Source organism: Phoenix dactylifera, chromosome 3, assembly GCF_051530095.1.
Source record: "Phoenix dactylifera cultivar Ajwa chromosome 3, Ajwa_hap1_PhDact_Kaust_v1.1, whole genome shotgun sequence".
Taxonomy (NCBI): domain Eukaryota; kingdom Viridiplantae; phylum Streptophyta; class Magnoliopsida; order Arecales; family Arecaceae; genus Phoenix; species Phoenix dactylifera.
This window is the reverse complement of record NC_143192.1, coordinates 42,046,708-42,071,590: the sequence shown is the minus strand read 5'-3', so window position 1 is coordinate 42,071,590 and position 24,883 is coordinate 42,046,708. Positions and strand designations below refer to the sequence as shown.

The following is a 24,883-nucleotide window of genomic DNA, read 5'->3' as shown; positions in this document are numbered from 1 at the left end:
AAAACATCTCAACTGAAGTTTTTTCCGCTTTCTTTCTTTGTTTTTTTTTTCCTGGTATTTTGATGCAACTCAACTGAAGTTTGTTTATTATTGTGATGTTTCTTTGATATGATAGTAATTTTCATGAAACACCACTTCTTGCACTACAATGAAAAGGATAGTCCACTAGAGGAAGAAAGAGGACACCAGAAAGAGGCTAGGTCACTGAAGTGTAGGGAAGTGTAGAACAGCAACTATATTCAGATACCATTAAATATATAGCTTAGCATGTTGTTAGTACCTACTATGTAAAAACATTAGGAAGGCAACATATACTGGGAATGGAAGATCAAGATCAAACCTCTCCATCAGGCAATCACCCTGAAGTTCTCTTTGTATCAAGGAAGTTGGAACTAGAGGCTTTCTCGATACCACCTGACTTCTTTCCGAAAAAAAAAGGATAACTGTGGATATGCTACAAGCCTTTAGATGGTCAGTTTCTGCTTCATCTCTTCTGCGTAGCTTCTCTATGTGTTTAATGATCCATCATACACTTGGTAGGATAGCATCAACCTTTCACCACTTGGACAGGATAGGAGTGGGTTCCATTCAGTCTGGAATTAGCTTTCAAAAATAGAGTTGATATGACTGGGTGGTAACTTAAACATTTAGAGATTCTTAGAAGTAAAACACATCTATCAGAAAGCAAATAGTACAATGGACTGGGTGGTATCTTTTGTGGCCAACCATTCAGGATATAGGCTCTTCTACTTCTATTTTTACATCTCTGTGATAGATTGTTGTCTGAAGTCTCTGGTTGGGTATATTATCGGGCCGTGTAACTTACCATTTTACTGAAAAAAATTACTGGGCTATCATCCCTAGTTCTATCCCTGAGACCATTTACCCCTGTCGATTGGAAATGACGACATGATGGTGATAGCTCTAGCAGCCCGAAATTTTGGCCCTATTCTAGGTCCAGCCGGATCCTATGCTTCAACTTTTTTTTTTTTTTTTTTTTTTACACCGGTTGTTCATCCTACCCTGATGTAGCTTTTTTACCCCGGTTGTTCATCCTACTCTGATGTAGCTGCAGCCAACCAAATCAAGAGTAAGGATCTGACACGGTGGTGCTGGAGGACCCGGACGAGTAGGGTCCAGCTTGGAAAAGCTCTAAGCGATGCAATCTTTTTCGGCCCCCTAGAAGCGCCCCGGCCCACTGGACACCACCTAACGACGAGGACACGAACGGTAATGATTCAAACCCAAGCCCATTTCTCGTCCCACCCTCCCAACCTCCTCCGACCCGTGACCCCATTAGCCCTTTTTCTCCCGTCGTCCTCCTCCTCCTCTTCCCCAAGGACGGGAACTAAGAAAGTAAACGAAAAGAGAGAGGGAGAAATCAGTTACTTGCTAATGAAGCGAGCAAAATATTAAGCAAGAGAAGCACAACGAGGGATCCAATAATTACTGTTTAGGAGAGGCTAGGAGTAGAAAGCAATCGAGAAGGAGAGAGATCTAAAGAAAGAGAGAGAGAGGGTGTGCAGAATAGAATGCAGCGGTACAACAGCGGCGCGGGCCGCTCGCCCTCGGATCCGAATCGGATGGCGGCGGACCTCCCTCTGGTCGTCTCCCTCAACTGCCTCGAGGACCCGTCCCTAGAGCAGGAGGTCCTCGCCGGCGTCGCTGCCATCGAGCACGTCGGCCTCTCCCGCCTTGCCGACGGCCGGATCGAGTCGGCTGCCGCAGTTCTCGTCCACTCCCTCGCCTTCCTCCCCCGCGCCGCCCAGCGCCGCCTCCGCCCCTGGCAGCTCATCCTCTGCCTCGGCTCCACCGACCGGACGGTCGACTCTGCCCTCGCCGCCGACCTGGGTCTCCGTCTGGTCCACGTTGACGCCGGCCGCGCCGAGGAGGTCGCTGACACCGTCATGGCCCTCTTCCTCGGCCTCCTCCGCCGGACCCATCTCCTCTCCCGCCACTCCTCCTCCTCCTCCGCCGCCTCCGGCTGGCTCGGCTCTATCCAGCCTCTCTGCCGCGGGATGCGCCGCTGCCGTGGCCTCGTGCTTGGGATCATCGGGAGGTCCGCGTCCGCCCGCTGCCTCGCCACCAGGAGCCTGGCCTTCAAGATGAGCGTCCTCTACTTCGATCTGAACCACAAGGTACTACTCCAATTTCTTTTCTCAATTTTCATGATCTACAATTCATAGTCCAATCCAATGTTGTGGTTATCTTGGCACCATTCTATATCCAAATTTGTAGCTTTCTTATTGCCTTTCTGGAAATAGAAGTATCTTGTCCTAAAAGAACAGTGTTAATGAAGCACAAAAGTTATCGATGTTAGGGATTGAGTAGTCATATTTCTTGTAACCGAGTATTTGTGGCTCAGGATCATGGGGCAGCCTTTGGAGTAGCTAATCCTACTGCTTGCTTAAAAGGATTCAGAAGTAATTGGGAACTAACGTGGATATTTTTTGTAAGCTTAACTAGACTGACCTAAAAAGGGAATCTTGCATAAGATTCTTATTAGCAAATAAAGGTTAGCTGAATGATTTATTAATGAAAAACAAGTATATAGTAAAAAAACAGAAGAGGTCATGCAGAAGATGTTATTGACCATATAACACTGGAAGGGGATGGCAAAATCAGCTACAAGCCGAAACCTTTGAAAACATGTCCATTGCAAGTCTTGTCCCACTTTTGGTTTGCTAAAGGAAATGGTTGAAGTAATAATTTGCTAAGCTTGATTTTATCATGGAAAGGGTGATTAAAATATAGAAAAATTGAATACCAAGCATGCAACTAAATTTCTAAAGCTAATTCCTAGTCCACCTAGCTCACCCTGTCATGAGCACCTTTGATATAATCCACCCTCCAATCACATAGTGTCGCACTTCCCCTCCCACCCATCCCCAAAAGGTCAAACCCAAGGGGCACCTCCTCCTCATCTCTCTTACCTAACCTCCAACCAATAGTTAAGCCCCCTCTCTCTAGGGCCAACCAACTCCGATGAATGACTAATGACCCCACTCCCACCATCCTTCTTGTGTTGCCAACAAGCTTGCTGCTGACTTCCTCAAAATACTTGATTTGGACTAGGATATCCATAGGTAAATGGAGATTGCAATGTAGATGGAGAGGGAAAGGGGCAGGTAGTGGTGATTGGGTCTTCTTTTAGAAGGGCAAAGGGGGCTCGTTAATAGGGGCCCAACAGCACAAGAGGTAGCATTAGAGAAAAGGGAAAACAGAGAGGGGGGTGGGTCATCTAAGAAGGGAGTATTGAGAGTGGGTGTAGAAGCTTATCCTTCTCTTGATCTGATTGGGTCTGGAGACCCAATTTATAATGGGGCATTAAAAACCCCACTAGAGAATGGATCTATGCTGGCAGACTTCAGTGGCTTTATAGATGTGGTTCCAGTTTTCCCAGTTAACAATGGACTGTTGTTTGTTTTGTAGTAAAGGATGCTTACCTAGACCTTAGGTGTTGAGCACTTCTTGATTGCTAATCTATCATTTTCTATCTTTTGAAATGTTGCAACTTAGTAGGAGAATAATCTTTCTCATGTTCTACGGACGTAATTAAAAACTAGTTTACTAATACGTCATTTTTTATAAATGTTTTTTCATAGCCTACCTAAACCTCACTGTTTAATTCTCCATGGCTTTCCTTGCATTTGACTCAATGTCTCTTTCAAAGGATTTGTTATGTGTCTAGCTTATGAGGCTCTGATTTGTATCTTGTGCCCAAAAAATAAATATTTGAAATTGTACTCTAAAGAATCATAATGGGTGCTTGATGTTAAACTCTATCTATAGAAACCTTTATGGCTAGGCTATCTTGAGTTTTAATGCATTCTTGGTACGCCATCATTATCGTCATCTTTAATTCCATTCATGCCTATTTTTATGAAATATTCAGTCTGCTGCACTTGTAGTTACCACCACTTTTGAGATATATGATAGTCATGCCATCACTAGGTTTCTAACATTTGGTCCTTTCCCAAGTGGAGAGGATGCAACCAATTGAGCTAACCCTGGTTGTCAAAATCAAATTAGCTTATAGTGGTAATATTGATCTCCATGACTTCGGGCTTATATGATAAAAAGTATTGGTAGAATGTGCACAAGTTAAAGGTGAGGTTTATGGTCTAAGTTGCTTGTCAAATTTTCATGAACTTGCGTGCCTAAAAAGTTCATGTTGTATGATTTTTAAGTAGAATGATTTTATGGAGTTCTGACGTATTTAATATCTCGTCTCATGTCCTGACTTTGCTATAATACAATTTTGTGTAGGGCAAAGGAAAGTCCAGAAGGCCTCCTATTGCATTTCCTCCTGCCGCTCGGAGAATGGACACACTCAATGACCTATTGGCAGCAAGCGATCTTGTTTCACTTCACTGTTCGCTATCCAATGATACAATGCATATTCTTAATGCAGAATGTCTGCAGCATATAAAGCCTGGTAACTTTAGTTGCACTTTTTGTGGTTATGGTCCTTAGTTTTTCTTTTTCTTTTTTTTTTCCAGTTAACTGCTGTATTCTTAATCCTCTTGCTTCCTATTTATAATCTAAATGGTTTGGTTGCTTTTTACCAATTATCCATCAATTTCGACTTACAATGAACTGGTTTTCTCACAGGGGCATTTATAGTTAATACTGGTAGTGGTCAGCTAATAGATGATTGTGCACTAAAACAGCTTTTGATTGATGGAACTATAGCTGGTTGTGCATTGGATGGTGCTGAGGGGCCACAGTGGATGGAAGCATGGGTATGAGCATTAGTCTTAGGGTATGAATTATTTTCTTATTACATGTGGTCATTTAGGTCTGAGTAATAATATGATTAAGCTACCGTTTATAAAGGCATATCTTTAGGAAAAACACTTTTTGTTTTTCATGTATTTGATGTAAGTTTCTATGCATGCTCGATAAATGTTGTCGCTCAGTAAAATGGTTGCTGTACCTTACAATTTAGTGTAGTGGTTGGGTGTCCCAGCTACCACTTACTTTAATCTTCAAACTAGCCTATGGTGACAATTTTGAGTGTTAAAACATTTTTGAAAGCTGTTCAGTTGTCCTTCAGTTCTTCTATGATTTGTTCTAACTACAAGAAAGTTCCATTACTTTCTTAATCTTGTAGGTGTAGGCTTAATGGGCCTTCATCAACGAGGTTAACTGAACTGTGCCATTAAATTCACTATTTCACTTGTGTGGCTTGGACATATTTCATGAGCCTATTTTGTTAGTTATACAATGGAGCTTAAGTTCTTAATAAATTGTAGTGTCTTCCATCCCTTGGCAGTCGCACTCTCTAATTATGAAATTTTTTTTATCATAAACCATGGCTACCTTTGGATGCTGGACAAGTTGTGCTATTTATCAATTTCTTGAATGCATTACCTTCTTGAGGGAACAACTAAATGAGTACTTGTCCTTGTGATGTTTATATTGTTGTTGGAAGACTAGCTTTAATTAAAGCTCCATGAGTAATCATGTTTTCCCCTCTCTCATGCACCACTAACCCCCTTTTTTGTGGTTAAGTAACTATGATTTTTGAAAATGAACCCTGATTGATGGGAAGAAACCATTTAGGGAGCAAAAGTGAACTAGCTAGGAGTGATTGACTTCTCGGATAAAAATAGTTGAACTTTTAATACATCTTTGTGGATGGAATATTATGTTGATAAGCTTTAGTTTTATATGGTACGATAGGATAGATTGAGAAAGGTGCATCTAAAATAGCTTGACTTGCAAGTTGCCACATTGGTGTGCATGTTGTTATCAACGTGTTAGTGACCCTATTGGTAGCAACGGATCATAAATGTTACACATGGATATACCAGAATAGGTCATATTTGTCACCGGAAAGCTAGATTGACCATCCAATAAGCAATGGTGAAAGGAGGAAGGCAGCGCAAGGAAGATAATTCTCAAGGTTTGTTGTACCATGCCATATCGTATCTTATTGGTAAGGTACCAGTATAGTAATGAGGTTTGGGTTGGTACATGAGCTGAATCAATTCATACTAGTCTGAACTGAGCACAACTATCCCACATCATCTGGTAACAATCTAGGCTACCCAGTTTCAAGCGGTACCATTGCTGGGAGTGAGAAAAAAAGTGTTGGAAGCTTGTGACTGTATAGGGTGTATGCCAATTGTATCGTACCAAAACGGTGACATCCAATGATTTCTGGTATTGGTTTTGTGGGCCTTGATAGACCAATAATCAAGGCATGACCATGCCTGAAAATAAGCAGCCTAGGTGTTGAGCCTGCAAAATTAGGTGGGATGTTTCTCAAGGATGCCCCATATATTGATTGACTTGATGTTATAATGGAGGAAAAATGAATTCTTGGTAAAAATTTTCTGGATAGTAAATTCCAGTTACATGGAAAAATGCTAGATAATTATGCTTCTTATAAATTGCATATCACTAGGGTAAAAACTTGAGTAGGTTGGAATGTTTTTTTTTTTGGTGGGTGGGGGTGGGGGGGGGGGGCGGGGGGGGGGGAGGGGGGGCGTGGGTGGTGGGTAAAGGAGCTCCCTACCACATGTTTTTTGTCCATCATTAGATGCCACCTGACCGGTGACCACGTGAGAAGCAACTGGCCAGACAAAGAAAAGAAAAGGATAAAAAGAAAATCACATTCTAATTTTTGCACTTACCCCCAGAAAAAGCCCATAGGAGTGTTGAGAGTTTCCTCCCATTGGCTTGTAGCCGTAGAGGACCGCTCTCAGACTTTCTAGGAAATTGAACTCTCAACTTCTTACTCATAAATCTCCAAAAGGATAGGCATCTAAACTGACCATATCTTCTTTTCAATAAATCTTGGCTTTTAAAAGTAGAGAGAAAAATTTCATGGAATAAATGGATCAACCCTGTCTATGCTTCCTCTCATGTTCATCACATGGGTCAAGGTATAGTCTATGATGAATTGGCGTAGGCAAACAAGTACCTTGTTATATCTCAATATCCCAGAAAATTTTGTGTTAACCATAGAGTATATATCACTTGGATAATAATGCTTTGATTAGGTTAGCATTTCTGTTGGGGGGATTCATCTTATTGTTACATCCGTCTCCAGTCATCTTACTTTTTAATTCTTAAAAGCTTCTTGCAAGTAATTTACTTTAGTTTCTAGCTAGGTGTTACGTAAATATAGTTTCTTATTGCATGAGCATTTCACACCATTTTATCTGTTTCAAAATTAGTTATAATATCCTTTGTGATTGCAAATTCATAGATTTTATTTTTGTGTTTTTTTTTCTCCTAAGAGTTATACTTTGGTGCCTTCAGGTAAGAGAGATGCCAAATGTGTTAATTCTTCCTCGGAGTGCAGATTACAGTGAAGAAGTATGGATGGAAATAAGGGAGAAAGCAGTCACTATATTGCAGTCATTTTTCTTTGATGGAGTTATTCCAAACAATGTTGTTTCTGATGAAGATGAAGAAAAAAGTGAAACTGGGTATGAGGAAGACCAGTCGGAGAAACAAGACAAGGAAAGGGTTTCTGATGGTGAGCAGCAGACAGATGAGAGCCATATCAGCTCGGAATATTATAAGAAAAATGATATCCATCAATCGAAGGAATCTCAGGCTTCAGGTCTATCTCAAAACATTGGCTCTAGATCTGAAGGAAGGCATGGTAGATCTGGTAAGAAGGGTAAAAAGAGACCTGCTCGCCGTAGATCCCAGCAGAAGTCAGATGATTTTTCAGCAGTGGAAAATGATAGTAATTACACCTCGCGTCGGGAGGATGATACTGCTATAAGTTCTCGGTTTGCTTCTCCTGAGGATTCTAGAAATAAACAGATTTGTCTTGTGGAATCAGCAAGGGAATCAACTCCAGAAAAACAAATGGAAGTAAATACTGGGTTTAGCAGAAATTCTGTCAAGCTGCTGAGAGATGGTTTTGTTATAGCATTACATGCAAGAGACCGGCCAGGGTTCCATGTATCTAGGCAAAGAGTTCCTGGTAATGGGTGGTTCCTTGATACATTGTCTAATGTAACAAAAAGGGATCCAGCTGCACAATTCATTGTTGCCTTTAGGAGCAAGGTTTGTTTTGAAACTTTTTTCTGCTCTGTGTTTCTACTTTCTCCCTGCTCAAGTATGTACTACTGTCTGTATTACTATCCTGCTTACTGACCTATAACATTGGTTTACCTCATTTTACTTCAGGATACACTAGGATTGCGATCTTTTGCTGCTGGCGGGAAACTTTTGCAGGTCAGATTATATAGCCTTTATTTTTTGGATAAATAATATACAGCTTTGGTATATTATGTAACTGGTAATATTGTTGGATGATGTTAGATTGGAGACTGAAAAGTTGGTATTACAGGTTCTTTAACTCATAGTATAAGCAAATGATGAAGGATTAATAAAGTCAATCTCAATTTGATGAGGCTTATCAGGTTATGGTTAAGGGCTTAAAACATGACTCTGATTTATGGATAAGAGCAGAATGAATGTCATTATAATACTTTGCTTTTTTTTATGTTGTGCATGTAATGGTTTATTAACTTGAGCAAGGGCATTTGATCATAGATCATCAAACTCTACCTTTTTTGTAAATTTATCTTCACTTCCCAACACTCGTATTAGCTTGACTATGAATCGTTCTTTTATACTCTGAAACTTCGGGAGCAAGTTTTGGAGTGGAACAAGTGTCTCATTAGGGGTGACAACCAAAATAAACAAATACTATGGAAATGCATAGTAGCAGTATCTCAGTTTCTGCTTTTAGACATTTGTCTAATTACAATAACTAATTAAAACCTGAGAGAAAAAATGACACTCATAAATAGTTATATCTTTTTGATGCCATAATTATTAGTTGTTGGTATCATTAATACATAACCATTATATATTTCATTGTATTTTTTCAGGTAACTTATCATCTATCTTTACTTTCTTTTGATGTTTCCTTATTGATAACCTTTGAGACTTTCTAAAATTTCCAAATAAAACATGAAAAAGAATTAAAACCAGGTCTGCCGAACCGTACCGAACCGCCCGGTTCAGATAGTACCGAGCTGACCTGGTGCGAAATTGGGTCGGTTCGGTAATCCTATTCGGTTCCGGCTAGAGCAGGTCCTTTACCGGCCGAAATTGGCCAATTCACACCAAGTCTACCTAGTTTCGAAGTATGGCTTTATTGCCCCTGCCACCTAATACCTTTTAAAGGCATCTGGTGGCGTTGGAAAGGCCCGAGAAGACTTTCCCAACGCAATTTAAAAGCAGTTTCGCCACTTTTCACTCCTAAAAAATTTACAAACAACACTGATTCAGACTATCAGAAGAAAACTCCAAGGCTAAATAAGGTGTCCTTTCTCTCTCCTCTCCTTCCCTCACTTTTTTTTGGGAGGCTTGAAAATAGCTCAAAAATTGCAAAACAAGGAGAGATCATGCCAAATTTTTTGATTTGGGCTTATTTTTTTATATGTTGTAGATCTATAGATGTTGTATACGCTGACATAAATTTTTTTAATTTTTAGATTATATATAATTTTTAAAAATTAAAAATATATATATTTGGATTAAAAAAGGATAATTTTTAAAAATAAATAAAAAACTATAAAATCAGAAATATATTTAGGGGCATGCAAGCTACTCTCTATAAAAATTTGGTGTCCATTCATTCGTTTTGATGCGATTATGCGTACATTAGTCTAAGCCTAAATTTGAAAAAAATTGAGAAATAAGTATCCTTTGATGCTTGCCTGAGGGTCTAGAAAAATATATGTAGCATCCATTGTTGGATTCTATGTGGATCTGAGCTGAAATTAATTTTTTAAATATTAATATTTAAAAATTATTTTTAAATTTAAAAAATAATATAAATTATATAAATGATATCCAAAATTAGAAAATAATTAGTAGTACGTATTACATAATTCAGAAGTAATTTTTAAGGAAGAAATCATATTTTTTTGAATATATGATATTTAACATATTTTTAAATTTAAAAATTATTAAAGATATATAATAAATAAAAAAATTAGTATTATGTGTTAGATAAATTTGATGTATTTTTTAAGATATGTTACACATCAGGATGATATTTATCTAGCATTAGATGGTTACTAATATGGTACATCTTATATGTAATTTTTTTTCAATATTTTGCAGCTGAATGGTGGATTTATTTTGGGTTGTTCGTAAAAAAATTTAAGCGACTAGCTATCCGGATCTTCTTCCAAACGGTCTTCTCGAGTGGCTGTGAGTGCAATTGGTCCACTTTCGCCTTTATCCATAGCAAGCAGAGGAACCGTTTAACACAGAAGCACCTCAACGATCTTATATATATTCACTATAATTTGAAGTTGAGGCTGAAGTGTATTTAGGAGAAAGTGGAGCTCAAGTATGCAGAACCGGTTCATAGTATTTTCGTTGATAATGAGGATGATCCTGTGATCGGATGACTTATGGGCTAGCAGCAGAAGCCAGAGCTTGATGAGTGAGGATCATCTCCACAACTGCTAGTTTTGTAGCCAGTGAGGCTAGGGTTGATGCAGGGCAATGGACTGAGCGCAATATTTCATGCATTCCTCAAGCTGATCAGCCATAGCCACAGGAGAGCCAATCACCGTATGACTTCTTGTCCGAGACATTCTCTCAGAAATATGATCGAGAGATGCCTAAATGAGGCCGCTATGCTATCCGGTCGACTCGTTTAAGGTGGCATACATTCTTCCAGCATAGCCACAGAAAGGGGCACAAAGGGTAAGAGGGCAGTTGTCTAGCACACCAAAAAAAGAAAAACAAAATGCACCTGCTGCCCCAATGGAGAGTGTGGAAGAGTTAGTACACTCAGATTTAGAGACCAGAAGCAACAACGATGACAATTCTTTTGGTCATAAATCTGCTGGTTAGAGAGGAAGTAGAGGACAGAAGACCACTGTTTATGAGATAGCCGCAGGGTGGTTTTCGATTCACCGGTGAGCCCCAGTTTACGCACATTACACAGGATAGGGACCACGGTGCATGATTTGGTAGAGCCCGCGAGCACATGATTGCATATAAGAGACAAGCTCCTCGAGGTCATTTAGGAGGATACGATGCAGCTGCAGATGATCTCACACGTAGAGTAGGATTCATAGACGTATCAAGTTTCAAGTCGTATACTGGATCCTATTATTCGCGACCATAGTCAGCCTATGACCATATGAATATGCATATAGATATGGTGCATTTGAGGCATTTTTCGGTGGCTACTATCCTATGTAACCCGGAGCATCTCATGGGTCGGATTTTACTGCCGGTATATTCTGATGGGCTCCTCCACAATCGTATTATTAGACAGAGAACACCTCTCAGAGCCAGAGCTTTAGTGAGAGATCCGAGCGTGCTTATAACCCGGCGCACGTTTCTTATGGGATGAACGTATTAGACTACAACGCTGTTTGAGTAGGATGGTGGGCTGATATGCTTCTTGACTATGCTGATGATCCAAATATTTATGAGAGGCATTGCCACTCGACCCGATTTTAGATATTGGTATGTAGGACTTTAAATGTATGTAATTGATTGCATTATTTTTTAATTATTACGTCACTACTTGATTTGAAAATATTTTATGTTGTTCATTTTATGATTTGTATCATTTTAAAGCAATAAGATGCATCACTTAGGTTAAACTGGGATCATAGAAACATCAAAAAACATAAAAAAATATCAAGCAACATCAAAAAAAATCAAATTAGACCTAAATTCATTGAAAAAGTTCAAAAAGAGTAATTACCAATTAAATTATTTTGAGAACTTAAAAAAAAAAAAGGGTGTGCCGGTCCGTGAATCGGCATGCCCTACCGGTTCGGTATGGTACCGAACCATACCGTGCACCTACCAGTACGGGTCCGGTACCGATTCGGGGGACTTTGATCAAAACACACAAAATAGTCTCAAAATTATCCTTCCAGATCCAAACTTGAGGATGCAATTTTTTTTATAATTCTTGAGCTTGCATTAAGTTAAGCGGATCAATTGCTCATCAGAGAAAATGGTATTTATGTACTGTTAGTTAAATCCTTGGTGCTTCAAAACTTGACATAGAGTTGAAGGATGTTCAAATATAATATCTTTTAAGATGAGCTGTGTTGCATGGACATGGATGCAAGGATTGGATTTATTTTTAAATACATGACCAAGGCTTTTGGCTTTGCAAAAGAGATAAAGGTGATTCAAGAACATTTAGGCAAAAATTATTTTAACTAAATTGGATATACTTGATGGCTTTTGAATCTTGTATAAGCGAAACCATTGAAAGCTTTTTTTTTGATGTGTTTTAATATGCATGTTTCTTATCCAAACTACAAAATTAGCTTAATGATAAAAGGAAATTCACATTTCACAAAGTTATTTTAATGCCTTATGTGGCTTTAAGAAAACAATCAAATCCTACTCTCAATGTCACTCTGTTGGTGGAACTCATTGCTAGAAAGGCCAATTTTCTATCAATATCTAAAGTTGCAAATAAGGAATTTGATCACTATCTAGGAGCCTGGTGCGTTTTTGACTTGCAAATATGCATCCAACATGGATTCTTTGATGTAGAAACAAGACTCCAGCAATGTAAAAGACAATTTTTTAACCGTGAGAATCATCATCAGCTTTCCTTTATTTGGGCTCCTTGTACAACTACACTCACCTCTAGAAAATCATCATCAGCCTTCCTTTATTTGTTTGTTTGTGGAGACATGCAATTTTAGATTACTCGAGTTTCATGGGAATCGGTTAGGGTCTATCTCAATCTTTTATTCATTAGCAACATTCCTTTTAGCATTCAATGTCTTGTCTTCATTCTTTGGATGGTTCACATGCTTGAAAGTGCTTAATTGGGAGAATATTGCATCCTTGTTGTAGTTAATAATAGTTTATTGATGTGGGCTTGAGAATAACATCATTCTTTTTAAACTGGTGCTCAAAAGCATAGCTCTGGAAATATTTAGAATAAGAAACAGTAATCAGGAAGCAGGATCAGGAGTGAATTTCCTGAGAAATTCTGAAGCGAGTGCAACAGTCACTTCTGGCATGGAAGTTGGTCTGATTTTTACATCCCTTATAATGAAAATTTATATGTAACGCCAATTTTTTTGGGTAATAACATGGCCATTGACTTTGTAAAGGAAATCTGAATTTAGTTGAATATTCAGGTCCACAAAGCTGTTTGCTAACAAATTTCTGGCATTTGTTTGGTTCGTTTCTTTTATAAAATTGTTCTATTAATAACTTTACTGGAATCATATAATGACTTAGTGAAATCTGTTGTGAACTAACTCTGCACAATGATATATATTACAACTAGTGTAATTATGATATTTTTACTGAACATAAATACGATTTTGTTTATTTTTCAATCTAATTTGGTTATCTTATACCAGATTAATAGAAGAATGGAATTTGTATTTGCAAGTTATAGTTTTGATGTGTGGGAGAGTTGGATGCTAGAAGGTTCTGTGTTGGAAGAATGTAGACTTGTGAATTGCAGAAATCCATTGGTATGTATCTTCTTTATCTTTCAAAGTGACAAGGTTTAAGCCATTTACTTCGTTTTAGCTGCAGAAAGTAAATCTTAAACTTGTTTATTACATGTACTAGTTTAGTAATCATTTTTAAGGTTTCATTTTGTATCATATTGTACAGTAAAATATATATTATATGCTGTAGAGTCAGCAAAATACTCCATATCTAAGAGATACACATTGATGTGGTATTCATCAGTTTCTTTCCCTTCTTATAACGTATTTACTGGTCCATTCAAGACAGAACAATATTTGTGATACCCTTCAATGTAGGAAACATTAACTTGACCTTGACATTCAAGAGTGTTTTCTTTTCTGAAAATTTTTATATTGATGTTAATCTATTGTTTTAGGATTAAAATGGTGCATTATGTGGTTTCTATTTAACACGTGTGTGTACCTGAGATACTTAAGTGTATGATGTGTTTGTATGAATCAAAATTTGTATTTTGCATTGTAACCATTTATAATTAGGCTGTCCATGAAATGTACATTAGAGTATGCATTTTCTGGGTTGCTTATCTTATGCCCGTGCGTGCCAAGCATCAACATAGTACTGAAAATGTGTATCATATTCATCACTGATTGTTATGGGCGCTATATGTGAAACTTAGAATCTTGTGGCTTCTAATTTATAGAAAAATATTAGCTAGTTTGTTCACTAGTAATGCTAATCTCTCTATGCATCAAAAGGTCATAATGTTATATATGTAAATTGGCACAAATTAGGATCAATAGGGGTTAATACATTTACACCGACACTATTTTTCTTAAAAGATATTGAGTTTGTTCGTTGATGAAGCATCAGGAGATCAATGATAAGCAACAGATTATTTGCTCTTCATATGCTTAATTTCGAATTTTGAGTTGATTTGTAAGGAGAGAAGTTTGTTGTTCATACATGTGGAAAAATCATGAAGATGAAAAGAAAACCAGAAGGAACATGCCAATTGTTTGAAAAGTATAATAAACATTTTTTTTTTTTTCAAATTTCTCACAATAGTTGATGAATGATAAGCAAATTAATCTAGATTTTGATGAGCATTTTTTTTTCCAGTTTGCCATGATGAAGATATAACATAAATGTGAAAGTTAATTGAGCAAATTAAATTGATATGTAAGATGATGAAACTATGGCCTACCACCAATAATAGGATTTGCTTTATCTGTCATAAAAAAGAAGGAAAATAATACAATATTATTGCCATTTTGAACACTGGATTGGCTATTAACTGTATTATGGGCAAAGCGTGATATACGTCTTCCAAACTTATTAGTTTATTTTAATCAAGATGGACAAGAAACTAGTATGGGAACATTATTGAATTTGTAAGTTTTAAAGGAATCAAGAGTATTCCTGGACATCATTGACTATGATGCCCTACCATAAAAGGCAGCATATTTCCCATAAGAAAAGACAATGTTGATGGCCACAAGAAAGAACAATGTTATCAAGACATTGTTGGGTTTGTCATGTTAAAAGAATGTTCTAACCAAAAGGGTTCTTTTTACACAACTATGATTCCATCACCACTAAAAAAACAAAGTTGCTTATGGGAAAGGAAATGTTTTTTCTAGCAATTGCAGTATTTTGAATGCTGTAGCATGGTGTTTATCTACTTTTATGCTAGAAAGTAGTATGATTCACCGGATCTCGTCATTAAACTTGATAACTGATTAAGTTTGTTTACCTTGCTAATGACTAAAAAAAAGTGATGTAAAAAAGAAAAATGTTGACTTTGTGACGATGGCAATTCTGGAAATCATCAAGTGAATTGTTGGTTCAATGTTTTCACAAGAAGTTTGATTTTGGTAGTTTCTTTTGAAGCTTTTCACCATGTTTTTAGGTCTCCCTTGAATCATTTTATTTGAAACCAAATGATAAAATCGGCCCTGTTTTCAGAGCTTGATCAAGTAATATCCAGTATGAATGGAAACTGACCCATGGATCCATTTCATGCATATAGGGGCTATATTTTCAATGGATTAACTTCTTTCATCAATGAATCTGGCCCTTGAGAAACATTGCTTCTAGATTAAACTCAGACTTGTGTGCTTTGGAACATTTGGCAGCATTTTTTTTGGCTGCCAAGGCAAGTAGGGGACAACTAGTATTTTGAACAATTTCTTTGTATTAGTACTTCAATTTTTAAAACCTAACTAGGTCTGGATAGTTCTTGTTTTATTCCATGGAATCCCGAAATTAGCAAATTCATTATCTTGGAACTAGAATACAATGCCCCGACATAGATAGTGAGGATCAACTTCTTGATTCATTGGATTATTGCATCACTGCAATAACAGCTCCGAGAAATACTTTCATGATACAGAGTGTTTTGGTTTTCTATCCTCGATGCACTGCAACCATCTGAGCTGTTGATTGCATATTTTTGAGATGAGGAGTACCCATAAGGAAAATGGAGCCAATTCAGTCTGGTTGGATGGGACCAAGTTTAGGATTCTCTAATTACCTTTGGATGCTTCCAGTTGTATTCTTTTCCAGTGGACCTTTTTTGAGGTTTATTTTGGTTAGACATGAACAAATTCACCTCGAGACTAACAGATGAGAATGTGGTTGTCATGGGATAGAAGGTGACAGGTCTTTTTTTTGGTGGAAGAGGCTTGATGCCCCATAAAAGCTCAGGTATTGGTGGATTTATGCAAATAAGCAAATAGGGTCTTGGCATAAGCTGATAGCTAAGATATATAGCGGTCTCCAGCAATGCTGTTAAGAACAATACAATGGTAAGAAGTGCCAATACCCTGCTAATACCAGTGTAGTAGGAGTAAAGTTTGGTCAAGGTGTTATAAATTGTCACTCTCGATCTTAAACCATCCCGGTCTTTGCTTTCTGAGTGATCAACCTACTGGAGTGATGCCTGTGTATGGAATGCATCAGTTCCTGGGATGGATGTCTATTGACTATGAAGGTCCATTGCTTCTAATAAATAATCTTGTTGAAAAAATTTGCCTGGTTAAACTAGTAATCTCTGCATGACATGAGATATACAACAATCACATAAGCCTTTTGGCTAGAAGTGGACTATCTTCGGAGGGCTAATTGCATTTTGTATCAAAGCAATTTCTTTTGGTGTTTGCTGAGTCTCAGTAAAATGGTGCAGAAACATGACATCAACAATTTAGAATATTCCTGAACTTTGATGAAATCAAAGAGGGCATGGAAGAAGCGAAGAAGTCGGGGCCAGGAGGGATGTCGGCCCTGATTCTAGCCACCTCGTAGGTCTTTGTCAAGATGGCTGAGAAGGAATGACACTGTTATTCACTAAGCATGGCTTATGTGCCTTGTTAATGCCTTGATTGATCTCATTCTTGCTGTGTATTTGATTCACTCTGTTTCTTGTTTAACTCTGCCCATTTTATTTGAGTGCAGGCTGTATTGGATGTACGCATTGAGATTCTTGCAGCTGTGAGTGAAGAAGATGGAGTTGCTCGATGGCTTGATTAAGTTATTTGTGACTTTTTTTAAAAAAAGAGGTTACCTGTGATTTGTGAGAAATGCTTAAGCGAACCAACTGCTCTTAGTTTTGTGTTCGTTTTCCTATCGGTTACGCCGCAAGTCATTCAATTTTTAATATGTTTGTGTGGGAATCCATGTCCTTGGATGTTCAATTTAAACAATGTCCTAGTTTTTGTATCAACTTCAATCTGAATCTTCTTAAATTTTGGCTCCCGTTTTCTGCCTGATATTTTTACTGTTATTGAGTGCGCTGCCTCACTTAAACATCGAAATTGTACTGCCTTTATTTTCTCATTCTAATTGGACTACCGAATTGCAATCTTAGCCTGCGTATTTTATATTTTAGATCATTGCCAATCATTTCCTATTGATTTTTTGCTCGAAAATGTTTCTTGCTGCTTGATGGCATAACAAAGGTTCATCAATTCCCATGGCTCCTCTTGATGCTTTGTTGATAGCGCATTGTCTTCTATCATCACTCGGTTTATAGAGGATTTGCAGGATTTATATATTATGGTACAAATGCTATGAACAGCACCAAGTTCATCCACATGTAAAGATTGGACCTAGGGTGGCCTTTACACAGGATTTACAATTACAGCTTATTATAATGGATTTTGTTTTAAAAAAAAGCCAACCTTCCAGTCTTCCACTGCCTTTGTCCAAAAGGTGAAGCAGCTAGGTTGTGGGCATTTGACGTGCCATCGGGCTAACCGAGACTTCGATTTGTACGCATCGCAACAACCAGTTTACTAGGTTTGGACAATTTGTCCTTCCATGGAACGCTTCATCTTGAGCCCTCCTGTATCTTGTTTGACATCTGCTAGCTTTTCTAATCACTTCATCTTCAAGTATAGGAAGCCTATCGCAAGACTAGAACCTCAGGAGGAGGAGGGTCCTAAATGGATGGACTAAACCCCGGTTAATTTCTTGGTGTTCAATATTGAGTGAGTGACAGCTGGTCCTAAATAAGAATATGGTTCATCATGATACTGATCGACCCCAAAGATTTCGTATATGCTGAAGAGGCTGATAGCTAAGATGGTTATGTTTTCTCTTGCCAGCTGGGATCATAAAAACTTCCGGGGAGTAGTAGCATTCATATTTTAGGTTTCTTCTTTAACTCCTAGTCCATTTCAGTTGAGCCTACAAGCTCTGTAAAGGAGCAAGCATAGAAGAGAACCTTCAGCACTACAAGCATAAACTTGGAATCACAATATTTTACATCAAAAATCTATCTCTTGTCATCTTCTTCTTTCCACAGCTCAGGCCAGTTCTTCTTGGCTTCCTCCCATCCTAGAAGGGAACCCTCCTTGTTGTGATCCCAGCTGGTGGTCAGAGTAGCATAAGCAATGCCCATCGCCGACGTCCCGAAAGAGAGTAGGATGGTGAGGAACGGCAGCCATCCAGGCACCTCCCATAGGTTGCCTTTCTTGAGCAAACTTAGCACGTACAACAGGCCAATGCCCAATGCCATTGGGGTCCCGACAGAGAACAGCATACGACGTATCATTCTATCGAACACATCTGGGGGTATCTCGTCATCTCCATCATTCGGAGCGTTGTTGTTGATATCAGCTTTTTCTAGCCTTCTGTTCTTATCTGAGACTGTTATTCCGAATCCTCTGCCTTGGGCTCGCGACTCTTTAGCTCTTTTCTTTGAGGGTAGCATATGGACAGGACTTGTGGGACGGATGGGAACTGGGCTTCTATTCATCCATGAAGAAGCTCTTGTGATGTGGGGAGGCGATGGCAGTGCCACTTGGTGAAGCAGAGTCTCCATGGCTTGCCCAAAAGCTCTTGCTTTTGGTGCCACTTTATGTGGCTTTTGGTGCCATTCCTCGCTTGGAAGTAAATCTTATCCGGAACGGATGGGTGGCAGTGCCCGACTCTTACCGGATTTAATAGAACCCCACTGATATTTTGAGGGGTCGGTCCCATCTGAAAGTCATATAATGCTCTTATAGAAAACAGCTTTCTTGTACCGTCTTGGAACCCTAATTTGTGTGCTGTCTTTTGGTAGAATGTGCTCCATCTATGTCTCTAAATGGCTTTTTAAGTACACCACTATTGGAAGAGAAATCAATTGATTCAATTGTTTAAACACGGTCCGAATCCTAGATTTCAATAGTAGAGATTTCAAACCTAGTTGTTTGACTGATTTGTACTCCTGGGAGGGTTGCCAACCAGGCTTAGCTGAGCTAGCTGGCATCTTGGTTGGAGAAAGTGGGGGCAAAAGGAGACAGGAAGATCAGTGTGAAGAATCCGCGTGGTGCTTCAATCTGTCAGTCTTAAGGTTCTCACGATGAGCACGCATCCTCTGCGTACGGTACCTAGAATCCTGTACGGCCATAAATAACCATCCTCAAAACATGGATTCAACTAAGACAGTTCATGGGCATAGGCTTGATGGTTCATCCTTTGATGGTGGTCAACGTTCCATGATATATAGTTTTGCTTTCCAATAACACAATCTATTTAGGCCTCGTTTGGTTTTCAAAAAAAAAAAAAAATCGAAATATTTTTTTTCTAAAAAATGATTCCTAAAAGTATAATGCCTGAAAAAAATGATTTTGGCATGTTGGTTGAACATCTACATTCATGAAATTACCACTCCAATCACATGCCTGCATTCCTGTGGTCCAATCATCGAGATGAGCAGACAATGGATGGAGCCCATGGGAATGCATGCATGTGATCGGTGTGGTGCACCGTCATGCACATGGCGCCATGTGGTTGGTGTGTGTGTGAGAGGGGGGGACGAAATGTTCAATATCATGAGCACAAGCATTGACTACTGGCGAGGCTTAAGAAGATTGCAGAGAATCTTGGACAATATCTTTCTCTCTCTTTTGTTCGGGAGAGAAAATCTGACCATGTCCATGTGAGGTTTATGGTAGACCCTGCCCCCTGCAGTTGATGAAAATAAACCAGTACAAGAAATACCAAATGACAACATCAATTTCAAAGAAGATCAACGGTATTGTCTAGTTTTGAATTTATGATGACACAACAGTATCTTATAAGATTACAACTTTTTTAACTATCATCGAGAACTAAAGGGACGTTCAGAAATAGCGACGAGCTTGCCCACGAGTCCTTTTCAAGTGAGTTATAGATAAGTTTTGGATGATGAGTAGTTTCACAAGTTCAAGTTGAAGGATTTTATTTTGAGCAGTCGCCTTGGAACAGATACTATATCTTCTTCTGGAGGTTAATATTAGAACAATTGAGGGTAGGTATTGTTGGAAAGGTAGAATGGTGATAAGGTTCAATAGAAAGTTCCCAAAAGACTTTACCAAATAGCTTTAAAAAAGAGCACGAATTTTTTGCGGTGCATGGTTTGCATCATAAAATTCAGTGCAATGCTCGATGGCCGCTATCAAAAGATGGACAACCATCAAACAAAATACTCTTATGTGTCATACATGGCATGCTTTATTTGATGGCCTTCATCTTCTAATGGCGGCCATTGTGCGCTACACCAAGTTTTGTGGTGCAAGCAATGCAAGGATCCTCGGGCTTGGAAAAACATAAGGAGTCTAAACTCTATAGATGCTGTAAAGTAATCCACTAAGCTTTTTCTTCGCGACTATTAGAAAGGTTGGGTTTTTGGATCGTTCAAGACATCGGAGAGTTCTATTTGAGCACATACTTTATGAAAGCTCTCCAACGTGGCCAATGCTTTTGGGTTGCAATTCTTAGCATTTATTATTATTATTTGAGGCAAGCAAAAAATTTCCACGGAGCAGGATAAGAAGTCGAAACATATAAAACTTCTGCTGCAGTGCTATGACGTTTGAGTCTTCTATTGTTATCTTTTTTGGAAGGGGAGTCTTCTATTCTTATCAATTGCAGAGTAGGTTTCTTAATTGTTGACCGTTTTCCTCTTGTGACTTCCACGGTTCTTTTTTTTTTATCCTTTTGAGGAACCAAGAAGATTTGATTGGGATTGGGTGCTACTTTTTCTCCATCTCCAGTCCATGGTTCATTCCAAGTCAAATTTTAAAACATGGGTCAACACGATCCTTTTCACCATTACAGAGAAAACAGAGAGCCAAGGAATTTCTTTTCCTCCGTATTTTCTAACATATTCCTTGTAGAATTAAAAAATACATATTCCAGTAGTTTTACTCAAAAAAAAAAGTTACAATTTTTCTTGATAAAGGAAAGGAGGAAAGAACGATACATATTTCTTGAAAGAACCCGCGGCTCTAATAATCAAAAAATGTTTATCCATCTTATTTTCTAATAACCAATAATTACTGTGATGTGCCTTTCTTCTTCCTTTTCCTTTTTTGCTGCCAATTTTCCCCCGTGCGCGTGGTGATCGATCGGGACACCCGGTTAACCCGTTTTTGGATCAGATCTGCCAAATTGCCTTGGGCTTTCATTGGGCTTGTGCGCACGTAGGCTTCATCTATTTTCTATGTGAGACTAAAAAAAAATATACAAGAGAAAAAAAAGAATAGGCTTAGAATTTTGAAATACTCTAACAATTGGCCGAAGAACAGTCCTTGGTGCCTTCATCCTCCGCAGCACTAGCTATACTACTAAGCTGGAGTGGTGGCTCGAACAACAGGAGAGTGCGGTGACAATAAGCTTGGGGTCATGGGGGTCATGGTGGTCATGCCCTCAAACCTCCGAGGAAAGCTTAAGCGAAGCCCATTCTGCCACCTCTTCTTCTTCGCCTGGCGCATAAATGACTTGAACCTTTGAAGGGCAACTTCCATGGTCTCGTCATCTATGTTGGCAAAGCATACCCTAAACCACCCAGGTTCACTGCAATGAAACGAGGAACCGGGCGACACATTGAGCTTCATATCGTCAATTATCCTGCGCCACAGCTCGAGTTCTCCTTCAACTGTGGATTCCTTGAGAAGCATTTTCAAGTTCATCCAGCAGAACAGCCCAGCGTTGCTCTCCAAACACTGGATTCCCTCCTGCGCAAGCCGAGAAGTGAAGATCTCGTGCCTCTTCGATAGCCTCCTCCTGCTCTCTGCTATCAACTCGGTTGTGAATTCATCATCTGATAGCATGGAGGCAAGCAGGTATTGTGTTTGTGAGGAGACTAGTCCAAAGCTCGACATCCTACGAGCGCAGCGAACCACTGTATCATTGTAGGAGTAGACCACGCCAACCCTGAATCCAGGGAGGCCGAGGACCTTGGAGAGGCTGTAGGTGATGTGGATGAGGCTTTGGTCACAGTTAGGATCCTCTTCGAGTATCTCGGAGACGCCAACGAATCTGGGCTCGCTGAAGACGGTCCCTGCGAAAATCTCATCGCAGATTAGGTGGATCCTCTTGGCATTGATGAAGCTGACCAAGGTTCTTAGTGTTTTTTTGTCCAAGGTTGTCCCCAGTGGATTTGATGGGTTGGTTACTAAGACCCCTTTAACTCTAATATTCGCCTGCTGGGCTTTCTCATAAGCAGATTCAAGTGCGGACTGGGTGATTTTGAAATGATTGGTGCTCTCGCAGTGAATTGGAAAGAGCTGGATTCCTGTTCTCCACCTGAGGTCTCGATCGAATCTGAACATGATACATGAATTGTAAGTTTAGCTTTATATATTGTTGTGCAAATAATGAATATAAGATGATTGAGTTTCAAGATACCATTTGCGAGTAGGTTTTAGATATGCAGTGTATAGACTTGCAAAATGTTCAAACCTCTCCACAAATATGGCTACGTTAAGTATAAATGAGGTTTTAGCTTTCGTCCATATATATATATAAGAAGAAAAAAGGATAACCATGAATATTTTTGTTGAATTTTCATTTGTTATTAGACTAGTAAACCAGAATGTCTTGGTATCTACCATATCGTCAACCTTGGAAGATTTCCATTTAGAAAAAAAAAGGTAGGATTATGTCGTGTTTGTAATAGACATCAAAACTTAAATATATATAGAGGAGCTTATACGACATACGCTGGATAATACGGCGTTGGAACAAGGAATGCTTCGCCAGGGTCAGCCAAACAAAAGGCCAATATTTCGGCAGCCCCGGTAGCTCCACCGCTCATCACTATCCTCGCAGGGTCAAAATTGATTCCTTCTCCTCTCACTTTCCCCATGAACTTGGCAATGGCCTGCAAGTTTCGACAAATCACATCGATTAGTCATTTCGCATTACAACCACAAAGCAACAACAATTACTAACTTTTACGGACAAGACCACCATTAAATCACTATCAAGATTTCAATCATCGTAGGAGTCTGAAGACAATTTTTGGTTTTTATGCTGGATAACTCCATTGAAAACTTCAGAAGCTAAAACCTTTTGCAAGGACTCGATGCATCTTTGGAAACTTGACGACATCATTCATGACAAGATAAGCAAATCATTATGCTAGCAATAAAAAAGCTGCGCTTTTGTTAATTACCTCTCTGAATTCAGGCAGGCCGTGGTAATCTTGGAAATTTGCTATCGCTTTGAATTCTGGAACTCCCGCTTCAGTGCAAATGGAGGCCTTCTGGTTCTCCTTAATCCACTCTTGCATCAAATCCAGGCAAAGCTGAAAAGTAAATAAATAAAAAAAACACCTAATGAGTAGGACACCCGAAGATTACTTTGAGATTATCGAACAGAGACCCTAAGTAACAGAAGAATGTGCAACAACTGCTACTTGGATTGGGGTTCGGGTTGCATATTGTTTTTTTTTTTTTTTGCGACGTCAACCGTTAGATGTCAAAGTATTCCAACCTCTTTCTTCAAGCAAAGATCCTGAAGCGGGCTTTGTGTGATCCAACGGTTCACGTGGCGGAAGAAGGTGAATCATTCTTTCGTGCGAAAGATACAACCCGAACACTGGATGGGTGCTTCTTGTACTCCTATAGAGCATAGTCCGCAGCATATGAGAATATGGATATGCTCTGCAACTAAGTGGGTGGATGGTGTTGGTTTTGCGATTGTGATTGAAATTACGTACAGCGAGGTATCGAGATGACTGCTGCTGGATATGTTCTTACCTGGTTTTCGGCTAGACCCATTTGAATGACTCCCTCTGGGTTTTCGGTAGGATGGAATGGATCGCTATCGTAAGCCTTCCACCCGTCGAAGTAAGACGATTTCTCGCCGTGGCCATCATTGGTTGCCATCTTCGAAAGAAGTGGATAGTTTGGTGCATCGAACTCCATCACTAAAACTCAAATGTGTGAATGTGTAATGAATGTGAGAAACAGAGCGCGAGACTTGAGAATTTTGGAGTTTGTGCATATGGTCGGGCGGGAAAGGAATTTATAGGGCTCAGAAGCAAAGACTCTTTTAACTTTGAAATCCTACACGTGGACCAGAGAATGTTTGGGCTCAACCAAGGGACCCGTCACCCTTGAGAGTCGGGTCTGCCTTAAAATGGAAAACGTGAGAGGGCGTGGAATTTACGTGAATAACAGCAAACAAATCGTACGATGCCGGCTGCGTTTTCAAAAGCCTAGTCGCAATCGTAACAAGGAAACAAAGAAATCCGGGATGGGAGAAGCTTCGTGCGAAGCGAGCGAGGCGGAGAACACGGAATTCTGAGGAGGGCGCTGACGATAGAAGGGAGACTGCGCCTCCTTGGTGGGGACCGTGCACTGGTGGTGTTTTGAGGTGTTGATTCTGTGGGAAGGTTAATCTCACCACTATTTTTCTTTCTTGTCTTTTTTTAGTACAGCTCTCACCACTGATTTCGTGGAAGAGTGCAGAAGAGGTTTTGTTGCCTACAACTCGAAGTTATGCAGCTGGTGAAATTATTGCTAAGAAGGGATGGCCGGTGGCTGGAACTGCTTCGTGTGGATGCCGTCCTTCTATTAAAAGCATCTGCTGGATATTGAAAACTCGAACATTTCTGCAAGCGATCCTTCTATTAAAACATTTCTTCTCGTGGATGGCCGGTAGCTCTGTTCTCAGGAGTTCGTGC

The 24,883-nt window shown here is 39.3% G+C and overlaps 3 protein-coding genes across 4 annotated transcripts; 1 reads left to right on the top strand and 2 right to left on the bottom strand.

The window, feature by feature from the left end:
* Positions 1-1,287: 1,287 nt before the first annotated feature.
* On the top strand, positions 1,288-17,210 carry LOC103718493 (C-terminal binding protein AN-like). Of its 2 annotated transcripts, XR_015976379.1 has the most exons (8): positions 1,288-2,138; positions 4,270-4,438; positions 4,615-4,745; positions 7,276-8,037; positions 8,161-8,208; positions 10,114-11,481; positions 13,365-13,481; positions 16,897-17,210. XR_015976379.1 is itself a non-coding variant. In XM_008807349.5 (7 exons), exons 1-7 carry the CDS (start codon positions 1,533-1,535, stop codon positions 16,969-16,971), a joined length of 1,908 nt encoding a protein of 635 aa, XP_008805571.1. In that variant the 5' UTR covers positions 1,288-1,532; the 3' UTR covers positions 16,972-17,210. The 2 variants fall into 2 exon arrangements, 1 of the variants encoding a protein (XP_008805571.1); XM_008807349.5 differs by lacking the exon at positions 10,114-11,481.
* Positions 17,211-18,048: 838 nt separating this feature from the next.
* On the bottom strand, positions 18,049-18,865 carry LOC103718492 (transmembrane protein, putative (DUF3464)). Its single transcript, XM_008807348.6, has one exon. The coding sequence runs from the start codon at positions 18,764-18,766 to the stop codon at positions 18,218-18,220; it is 549 nt and encodes a 182-aa protein (XP_008805570.3). The 5' UTR covers positions 18,767-18,865; the 3' UTR covers positions 18,049-18,217.
* A 2,003-nt stretch (positions 18,866-20,868) lies between these two features.
* LOC103697217 (1-aminocyclopropane-1-carboxylate synthase-like) lies at positions 20,869-24,596 on the bottom strand. The gene is made up of 4 exons (XM_039118702.3): positions 23,955-24,596; positions 23,369-23,500; positions 22,914-23,074; positions 20,869-22,515 (listed from the first exon to the last, which is right to left on the bottom strand). The coding sequence occupies exons 1-4, from the start codon at positions 24,120-24,122 to the stop codon at positions 21,537-21,539; spliced, it is 1,440 nt and encodes a 479-aa protein (XP_038974630.3). The 5' UTR covers positions 24,123-24,596; the 3' UTR covers positions 20,869-21,536.
* Between the last annotated feature and the right edge of the window lie 287 nt (positions 24,597-24,883).

Excerpts from the sequence above, each read along its gene's own strand:
- LOC103718493 (XM_008807349.5), top strand. The coding sequence starts at position 1,533 with ATGCAGCGGTACAACAGCGGCGCGGGCCGCTCGCCCTCGGATCCGAAT. Across the intron at positions 4,746-7,275 it reads CACAGTGGATGGAAGCATGG|GTAAGAGAGATGCCAAATGT; the intron begins GTATGAGCATTA and ends TGGTGCCTTCAG. Across the intron at positions 8,038-8,160 it reads TTGTTGCCTTTAGGAGCAAG|GATACACTAGGATTGCGATC; the intron begins GTTTGTTTTGAA and ends ATTTTACTTCAG.
- LOC103718492 (XM_008807348.6), bottom strand. The coding sequence starts at position 18,766 with ATGGAGACTCTGCTTCACCAAGTGGCACTGCCATCGCCTCCCCACATC.
- LOC103697217 (XM_039118702.3), bottom strand. The coding sequence starts at position 24,122 with ATGGAGTTCGATGCACCAAACTATCCACTTCTTTCGAAGATGGCAACC. Across the intron at positions 23,501-23,954 it reads TGGGTCTAGCCGAAAACCAG|CTTTGCCTGGATTTGATGCA; the intron begins GTAAGAACATAT and ends TTTACTTTTCAG. Across the intron at positions 22,516-22,913 it reads CCAACGCCGTATTATCCAGC|ATTCGATCGAGACCTCAGGT; the intron begins GTATGTCGTATA and ends TATCATGTTCAG.